This window comes from Sinocyclocheilus anshuiensis, unplaced genomic scaffold, assembly GCF_001515605.1.
Source record: "Sinocyclocheilus anshuiensis isolate Anshui unplaced genomic scaffold, SAMN03320099.WGS_v1.1 scaffold343, whole genome shotgun sequence".
Taxonomy (NCBI): domain Eukaryota; kingdom Metazoa; phylum Chordata; class Actinopteri; order Cypriniformes; family Cyprinidae; genus Sinocyclocheilus; species Sinocyclocheilus anshuiensis.
The window spans coordinates 911,495-921,376 of record NW_015549598.1 but is presented as its reverse complement, the minus strand read 5'-3'; the positions used below and the strand labels follow the sequence as shown (position 1 = coordinate 921,376).

The 9,882-nt window shown below is 36.7% G+C and overlaps 2 protein-coding genes across 2 annotated transcripts in view; both read left to right on the top strand.

The window, feature by feature from the left end:
• LOC107658613 (single-stranded DNA-binding protein 2-like) overlaps positions 1-1,675 on the top strand; it is a 76,071-nt gene extending 74,396 nt beyond the window's left edge. The window contains exon 17 of the mRNA XM_016447226.1: positions 205-1,675. Within this exon, the coding sequence (XP_016302712.1) occupies positions 205-234 (30 nt within the window). The 3' untranslated portion in view covers positions 235-1,675. The remainder of the gene's footprint in view (positions 1-204) is intronic.
• Positions 1,676-3,047: 1,372 nt separating this feature from the next.
• Positions 3,048-9,882, top strand: part of acot12 (acyl-CoA thioesterase 12) — an 11,051-nt gene continuing 4,216 nt past the window's right edge. The window contains exons 1-8 of the mRNA XM_016447225.1: positions 3,048-3,275; positions 4,909-4,978; positions 5,629-5,689; positions 5,781-5,882; positions 6,878-7,022; positions 8,489-8,648; positions 8,829-8,948; positions 9,232-9,382. Coding sequence (XP_016302711.1) covers positions 3,089-3,275; positions 4,909-4,978; positions 5,629-5,689; positions 5,781-5,882; positions 6,878-7,022; positions 8,489-8,648; positions 8,829-8,948; positions 9,232-9,382 — 996 coding nt within the window. The 5' untranslated portion in view covers positions 3,048-3,088. The remainder of the gene's footprint in view (positions 3,276-4,908; positions 4,979-5,628; positions 5,690-5,780; positions 5,883-6,877; positions 7,023-8,488; positions 8,649-8,828; positions 8,949-9,231; positions 9,383-9,882) is intronic.

Below are 9,882 nucleotides of genomic sequence, written 5' to 3'. Positions count from 1 at the left end.
CATTCACTGCAGAGGATCCATTGGTGAGCAAGTGATGGAATGCTACATTTCTCCAGACCTTATGAAGAAACAAACTCACCTATATCTTAGATGACCTGAGAGTGAGTCCATTTTCAGCAAATTTTTATTCTAGGGTGAATAATTCCTTTAAGGTTCTCAAAACCCCAGTCAAATTCTTCTCTAACTCTTATTATGTCCTTGCAGTATTCTCCAAACATGACCATGAGTGTGTGAAGACCTCATTTGGAAATCCAGGTGGATTCCACCACATGACATGGAACTTGTGCGAGCGCGCTGTAGCCAGCCCTCTTCTGCTCTCTGAAGAATATGGGTCCAAGCCTCTCCTTTCTCTCACCTTCCTTCGTTTCCTTTTTTCTTCCAACATCATTCTTTCACCTACTCGGTCGCGTCACACCGAGAGACGAAGCTGAACCACGTTGGGGCGAGAACGACGATTCAACAACCTGTCTATATTTACGTATATCTTCGTGTATATATGTGGGTGTACATTCAAAGTTACATGTGCATGTGTATGAAAGGACATATATTGATCCTAGAAAGAAAGACGATGGACTTGAACTGTTTTTAACGTAAACAAAAATCATATTTTCTTGAAATATGATGTAAATCGACAGATCTATGTAAACGGATTTATCGCAGTAAACACTTATTAAGATGCAGGGGGGGGGGGTCGAGTTCGTAAAATGACATAATCGCAATGCTAAAAATCAATTACGACGAGAGAGTTTGATTTATATTTTATTGAAACAGGTAGAGTTGTCACAAACAGAAATGTGTTTGTAATTCCAACTGACGTCTGTAATTTATCATTTCCAACTGCATTTGGCCTTCACACGTCTGTGCTCCTCCAATGCAGCCCCATCTGATCAGCACCCTGGAGGTTTTGTTTGTATATACAGGAGATTTATTTTTCAGGACGATGCCTACGAAGAACAGCCATTCCATATGTATACTTAAAAAAAATCCAACTCTCCGAAACTGAACTGAGATCGTCGCACTAGCTTCAGTTACCGTAGAATATTTCTGTCATGTTTTGAAAACACTCCTAATCATGTGACGTACACAGATACAGCGTTTACTTCTCTTATATTACGTTTTCTTTGTAAAAAAATCTTTGCATGTGAATATGGGAAGGAAGAAAGATTTTATGGAAAAAGGAAACTGGTCCTTTCAGAGGAAGGGCACATGGGTGGGAATTATAATTCCGTACATCTGTCATTCTAATAATCAACTTATTTATACAGCCATTGTTGTGTCACCCGGAGAAACTGTGATTTGCTTTGTTTTGTTTTTTTTTGTTTTATTTCAAGTGGAATTATTATTATTATTAATATTATTATTGTGGAATTTCTAAAATATATATGTGAATTTTTTTATAGCTTGGGGATCTGATTCATCTGTGTCTCTGTGAATTATTTAAAACAATACTGTACAATACCTGAGCTGTTTTCGTGTTTATTTGTAATAACATTTGCCCCTGATTTTTTTCCTGACTTGGAGAGAGACCCCATCATGAGTGTACAACATTTTCATTTGATTTACTTGATGTTTGATTTTGTGAAGTGTTTATTTTCTACCTTGTGTTGACTTTTGTAAATACACAGAGAAGTTTTGGATATCCTATACTGATATAAAGCTTCTTATTGCTGTTTAACAGATTGTCAAATCATTTTGCTTGTTTGTTTTTTTTTATGTGCTAAACTAGTGTTCATTGACAAATTTTTCTGTTTACACAAGATAAAATATGTACACATTTTAGCTTTTATAATATATAGATTAACATTTTATAATATTTATGTGCAAATGATTAAGGTTTAGCAAGATTCGCCAGATCATTAGTCAATTATCTATAAACTATCTATAAAAATATTATAAAATACAATTTACACTAAAGTCACTGATATCATAATGGAAACCAATCAGCCTCCTGTTTGTTTGCTGACCCCTTAACTATCTTAACTACCATTAACTAAGCGTCTGTTTTGTGGTTGAAAAGACAACTCCACTATCTTTATATATATATATATATATATATATTACTGTATAGACACCACCTTATGTTTTGACTTTCTTTAAAGGGAAAACAAGTTGGTGTGATTGTTGCTATTTTGTTGATTTGATTTAATCAGTTCGGTAGAATTTAATTGTGTATTATGTATTATTGCTAATTGGTTACTAGTCATACAATTTTAGATCAGTTCAGGCCCGTTCACTCCAACCATAAAGTTAAAAAAATTGCTCAATAGCCCATTCTCACCAAGAACGATAAGGTTTTAGTAATTGTTTTTATTCTGTGAGAATAGTGAAGTCTTATTATAAATGAAACGCTCGAGCTCTTGGTTGGGTTCTTTTGTTTTTATTGTTCATCAGCTGGAAAGAAATTGCTCTGAAAGTGATTATCGCGGTATTGTTCCTCTGTGTCCTTACAGCTTTCCATAGGCTTTCCAATTCTCATAGAATTAGAATGATTATTAAATCTTTATAGTTATCGTCTTTGGTGTGAATGAGCCTTTTTCATAACACTTGGTGTTGTTGGTGTAAAAACAAGACCTTAACTCTAAATAGCAAAAGTCCACAACATTCAGAGCGAGTTTTTCAGGGTGATAAAAATATTGACGGCCAATCAAAATAAATCCGAATTTAAACACTCGCTGCAGTTTTTGACTGAACACTGAACTGAACACTGAACGTCGTCGGTGTAAATTGGACTTTTTTGTTTGCTGTTTTGGTGCACCAGAGCTCCTCAATTCTGCCACCTTACATTACGTCCGTCAACACTCAGCAGCTTTATGACTCTCTCACATAAAACAAGTTAATTAACACACATGGCGATTACATCACAATCTATGTGTTGTAACAGCAACTGCACAGGTGTGTGTGTGTGTGTGTGTGTGTCCTGCAGCTTGCAGTAGTTCAGGTATTCAGCTTGGCTGTTTGGTGAACGTCACATGGTCCCACAGAACGTCCAAGTTGGCCAGAGTTGAGGTCACCTGGCAACGGCCTTGAAAAGAGAGAGACGAGCTGACCTTCCGTTATTTCTACTCTCCACATCTCTGAACGAGCCCCCATGGATCAGAACTGTTCAAGAGGAATGTCAGACACGGACGGATCCTGCAACAAGGCACGGAAGAAAGAGTCCAGCCTGGTAGAGGTGCAGATGTGCCAGTCTGTCCTGCCCTGCCATGCAAACCACCAGGAAGAACTGGGTGCGGGACAGCTGCTGAAGTGGATGGACACTACCGCCTGTCTGGCAGGTGAGTGGGACTGTGTGCTGTAGATGCAGATGTGGGATGGAGTTGGTGACCAGATAGTTGCTTGTTTGATTCCCTTAACAAATGTATTGAAAGGTTACATCATGACCTTTCATCTGTCACATTAACATTTGTAAGATTTATTTCAAATGAAAAAGTGTTCGGTTTAATAAACTAATGTTGTCAATGAATAATAATGGATAATTGGATATGCCTATTTGCTGGGGAATTTTTGGATGCAGTAATTCATTTCGATTTGTATGCTAACTAATGTTGCTTTTTATTTTGAAGTAGGCTAAAAAGTGAGATTATTGGTATAAAATGCCCCTTTCAGAACTAGGACAGAAGATCACCTGTGGCATCTTGTTGGTGTTTTAATTTTTTTTTTATTTAATAAATTCAGTTCATATATAATATTTCATTGTTCATCACAACCTGTAGGCCAGTTGAGTGGAATCATTGTCTAAAGGCATAGTTTGTTGCTATTATGACATCAGTTTAATTAAAAACATAAGACTGCATAGAAGTAATAGAATTACAGTATATAGTGCAATTCAGATTCTGTAATTCAGGGGTTCTGTTGAGTTTGATTTCCCCCTGATTATTATAAGTAAATTATTAAATGTGAAAATTACGTTTAAATATTATCATTATAAAATTATTATACCTTTTTACATGTCTAAATTATTAACTAATTATCTAAAATATTAAATATTAAAATAATTGAATTTATAAATAAATTGTCAAAACATTTAGATATAAAATATTTGATTTACTATTTTAAGTCAAGTTTATTTGTATAACGCTTTATGCAATTCAAAATGCTTCAAAGTAAAATCAGTGCGAGTGTCACAAAATTCAGCTTCAGGAATCGATAGTGTCAATAAAGACAACTTTTTCAAAATATAATCATTAAAAATATGTTTACTTCACTGGTCTATGTAAGGCGGTCGTCTAATAATCCTATAGTAGTGGGACAAGATTGCCCCCTTTCATGGTTTTGTGTAGTAACAACAACTAAAACAGCAAATGTTCATTTATTTCCCTTAGTAATATGCATCATCATCCTGTACATACCAAAGATTAAAATATGTAACTATTGAGCAGTAAATGATAAATTGCTTAAATATCCTATGCTGTAAATACATTTGGATGAAAGAGTCTTCTTAATGACTACTTAGTCTTGCCAATGACACGGTGATCTTTAATAAATTGCAAAAACAAGAACGCCGAAACCTCGGCTGACCTGCAGAAGCAGTAAAAATGTCCTTTTTCCAAAACAACCTAGTGTATTATCAGCCCATCAGAGCAGGTTCAGATAAGCAGTCACCTTTGGACTATGAAGGAGGAAGGTAACTAGCATCCATCTACCTTTTACCCACAAATCTGGTGTGAATCCATATTTCTCCGCCACTGAAGAAAAGAGGCTTGAGGAAGGCACACATCAATGATTTACATGTGTCCTCTCTGATAGTAGACGCTCCATCTCCTTCCTGTTTCTGCTCCAGTTAGACACATGAAATATAAATAACAGTGACAAGCAAATATGAACAATAAGTGTGTACCCATCTTTGATGGTTCATATAGTGGTTCATGCTATAAATCTCAGTCTTTTTTCTTCATTTCTTCCTTCAAGCTGAAAGACATGCAGGAATGGCGTGTGTAACGGCTTCCATGGATGATATCCAGTTTGAAGAGACTGTAAGGTACTAGAATGTGTCCTTTATCACTTAAAGGAAAATTTACTCACCATCTTGCCATCCAAGGTGTAGATGAGTTTGTTTCTTCATTGGAACAGATTTGGAGAAAGTTAGCATTACATCACTTGCTCATTAATGGATCCTCTGCAGTGAATGGGTGCCGTCAGAATGAGAGTCCAAACAGATGATAAAAACATTATAATAATACATAAACAACCCATAGTTTGGCCAGAAGCAATGGTTAAAACATCTTCATGATGGATTTTGTTTACAAGCATGCAGTAACATGTTAACTGATGGACTGGAGTGGTGTGGATTACTTGTGGATTATTGTGATGTTTTTATCAGCTGTTTGGACTCTCATTCTGATGGCACCCATTCACTGCAGAGGATCCATTAATGAGCAAGTAATGTAACGCTAAATTTCTCCAAATCTGTTCTGATGAGGAAACAAACTCATCTACATTTTGTATGGTCTGATGAGTACATGGTTTGGTTTTCATTTTTGGGTGAACTATTCCTTTAACTTGACTTATCCGAGTAGAACATCCTTGTCTAAGGTTATGTTTAGCGAATGCTGGATCAAGTCCTTCTGGAGTACCTCATGTTGTGTGATAAATTGATCTGTTATCATATCATATCTCTCTGTATTTCAGGGTTGGGCAGGTTATCAATATCAAAGCCAGAGTGAACAGGGCTTTCAACACGAGTATGGAGGTAATACAAGACGAAACACATTTACAGTATTAAATATTAACGAAATAACTATAATGCCTTCCTGTGTCTGATCCGGTCACTGTTTTATCAGGTAGGCATCTATGTAACAGTACAGGAGGTGCTCAGTGGAGTGACGAAGAGGGTTTGCGTGGCCTTCTCCACGTTTGTCGCCAAACCAACAGGAACACACAAGGTGAGGAAACGTCTCTGTCAAGATGGTACCCTAGAATTTGGGTTCCCACTCAAATCTAAATTTTACACTACTGATCAAAAGTTTTGGGTCTGTAAGAGCAAGGGTGCATTAAACTGATCAAAAGTGACTAAAGAAATGTTATAATATCACAAACGTTTTCTATTTCAAATAAATACCAACCTTTTGAAATGTATATATTTATCAAAAAATCCTGGAAAAAAGTATCCCAGTTATCACAAAAACATTAAGCAGCACAACTGTTTTCAACGTTGATAATAATAAGAGATGTTTATTGAGCAGCAAATCAGCATATTAGAATGATTTCTGAAGGATCGTGTGACACTGAAGACTGGAGTAATGATGCTGAAAATTCAGCTTTGATCACAGGAGTAAATTACATTTTAAAATATATTCAAATAGAAAACAGTTATTTTACATTGCAATAATATTTCACAACATTATTGGTTTTACAGTATTTTTTAATCAAATAAATGCTGCCTTGGTGAGCAGAAGAGACTTCTTTTCAAACAAATTCAAAAATTGGGTTTATATTGGGTATATAAGCCCAATATGTGTTGTTTCATGTAAATGCTGCAATCAGCATGATTTAAATATTTTAATTTAATATGGATATCAGCACTTGTTGTATCATTTTTATGAACATTACTGTCATGTGCAATGGTAGCTGCAGATACTCATTAAATCCATCTTTAAAATCCAGAATATTACTTTAAAATGTCAAGTAAAAATCTTAACGTGTCACATTTGATTTATTCGTTTTAATGATCAATATTAGTCAATTTTGTAACTGGATACTATTAAAATAGCACCTTTGTAGGATGTCTCAAACAGCAACATTTTATTGTGACATCTACAATGAGCAGCGACATTTGATAACAGTGACAAACATGTGCATATAACCTCTCTCGTGCTTTAACTTTATGTATATAGAAATATAATTGTTCCTAAATAGTCATTGATATCTATTTCTGCAGGTGTCTCTGAAACCCTTGGACATTCAGGGCTCGGTAGAGGAAATGCTGGAATATTCACTAGCTTCAGAGAGACGACGACTCCGTCTCTACAACGAAGAGGCCTTCAAGAACCTCATGAAGGACTATTACAACCTTCAAGACAAGGGTTAGCACTTTACTTGAGCTCTGTCATTAAATTAGTATATACTAGTGTCTGCGTATGAGGTTCTGAGATGGGTGGTGTATTGAGTGATCTGCAAGCTATTATGTCACACCTCAGTTTACTCCAGGAGATTGTACTTCTAAGAACTTCACCAAGTCATGGAAACAAACTTCATTGGTTGTTCATTGGCAATAAATCCTGAAAGAACAAATGGTGCAACATTTGCTATTAAAATCACTGCCCAAACACACTTGGTGTCTCCAGTGGAATGAATCCCATGATAGAGTCAGCCAGAGGACAGACTTAACAAGAGCCCCCACAACCACAACTTGGCAATGGAATCAGAAGTTCCAGTCATGAGTCAATGCGCACACATTCATGACAGCGTCACTCGAAAAAGCTGCTGTAGATAATAGGGCTGGGTAAAAAAATATCGATATCTCGATATTAATCGATTCTCATTTTTACGAACAATATCGATTCTTAAATCCCAAGAATCGATTATTCTAGCCTGTTTTCAGTTAATGGACCGAACGTTGAAGGGCACTTCCCATCCAATATATCGCAATTAGCATTGTGCGTTGGTACTTTTATATATGAAACAAAGTCTCAGATTTCAAATTCTGTCCATTGTATTGCAGTATTCAAACAATAAATGCCATTTTGGCGCTGTTTAATGTGGAGTGACAGATCGCTGTAGTGCCTCAGATCAACAGACGCGGCAGCGCGAGGCGCACGTGAACTGATCATCTCCACATTAATACCAGATTCAGCACAAAATAAACATGACTAAACATCCGAAGGTAAGTTAAAAGAAAGAGTACAACTTTACAATCCGTATCCTGCCTCATGTAATCGCTCAATCAGTGTTTCAACCGCGCAAAGACGTCAATATAACGGCTTGTAAACAATGTCACATTTACCTCAGAAAAACATTCGGTGACCATTAACTCATTAGTCAGATAGAAAAATAAACTGTAGAGGGGCATTTTGCTAAATACTGTATATGCACCATATAACATATTCATTATAAATTTTACTGTTCTTCAATGTTTCATTTATGTTTGAATTAATCCATCAAGTTTCTATGACAGCCACCATTATGTTTATATACCAAAAAAAAAACACATTGAAGTTGAAATATTATTCTGTAATTGTAACTTTATTTAAAAAACTTAATGTAATTTTAACAAATCAGTTAATTTTAACCTTCAATATTATAGCAATGTATTACTGACGCTCATGTATATTTTACAGCATTAGTTGAGAGATTTTTTTTTCCTTGAGAAAATTTGGTATGTACTGTACCTGATATATATCCGAAATACTCGATATTGAATCGAATTTAATTGGTAATCGAATCGAATCGCAAGCTTGTGAATGAGAATCGGATCGAATCGTGAAATTTGTGTCAAAACCCAGCCCTAGTAGATAAAGTTAATAATGAACAGGATTTGTTGACATTTCAGGACTGTGTAGCAGGAAGCCCGTCGCGCCCGTGGTGTCGACTGAGCTCACACGGGTCGAGAGCATTGAGCTGGTGCTGCCGCCACACGCCAATCACCATGGAAACACATTTGGAGGACAGATCATGGCCTGGATGGAGAACGTGGCTACAGTAGCAGCCAGGTACCAGATCCAGTAACATGCGTATTCATGCGTGGGCAGTTTTATGTTTCTTTGGTCTAACAGCATTTCTACATGGTGGATCCAGGCTAGATCACTCCTTGGGATTATGGGCACTTTAGTTATTTTACTGGAAATAATAAATCTGCATTTCATCTTCTGTGTGTGTTTCTTTTCTCCTAGTCGTTTGTGTGGCTACTATCCTTCTCTCGGAGCTGTGGACATGTTTCGATTCCGTGGTCCGTCCAGTGTCGGTGACAGACTGGTGTTCAAAGCGATGGTCAATAATGCCTTTCAGACCAGGTACAGTAGCTATATAACCTGACTGCTGTAGATGTGCAATCATAAACAAAACAACCTTCTTTTGAAGCATTAACTGTCAGGACTGTTAAAGACAATATGCATTTGTAATATGACATATTTGGTAATTGCCACATCACATCACTGGACATCACTCACAATAACACCAGGCAGATTTATTAAGGAAGTAAATGGGGTACATTTTGATTTCGTATTGACTTTAATACTAATATCTAATAAACTGAGGAATATTATAAATACATTGTTCTCTTATTCTGTGCATCAGTGTGGAGGTGGGTGTTCGGGTGGAGGCGTATAACTGTGAGGAGTGGAACGAGGGAACACCAAGACACATCAACAGCGCCTCCATGATTTATTACATCCCAGGATGTGGCGGTGAGAAAAAGACGTTTCCTGATGTCACCTACACAACTCTTGTGAGTCATTTACATGTTCAGCAACACAAGAATAGTCATTATATATAACAGCTCTGAGCCACACTTAAAGGGTTAGTTCACCCAAAAATTAAAATTAGGCTGTGTTTTACTCACCCCAGAGGCATCCTAGGTGTATATGACTTTCTTCTTTCAGACGAATCCAGTCGAAGTTATATTAAAAATTGTCCTGGCTATTCCAAGCTCTATCATTGCAGTCAGCGGGTGTTGCATGCATCAGTCCAAAAGAAGTTAAATAAATATCGCCCATCCATAAATAAAAAAAGTCTCACACGGCTCCGGGGGGTGAACAAAGGCCTCCTGCAGCGAATCGATGCGTTTTTGTAAGAAAAATATCCATATTCAAAACTTAATAATCACTTGAATCTAGCTTGCGCTCACTGTTGTAAATGGAAGCAGCTCCAGGCAGATGACGTATGAGTTCAGCGTTGTGCATGCGCCGGTGAGTCTCGTGAAAACCAACGTTTGTTTACAGGATCAAA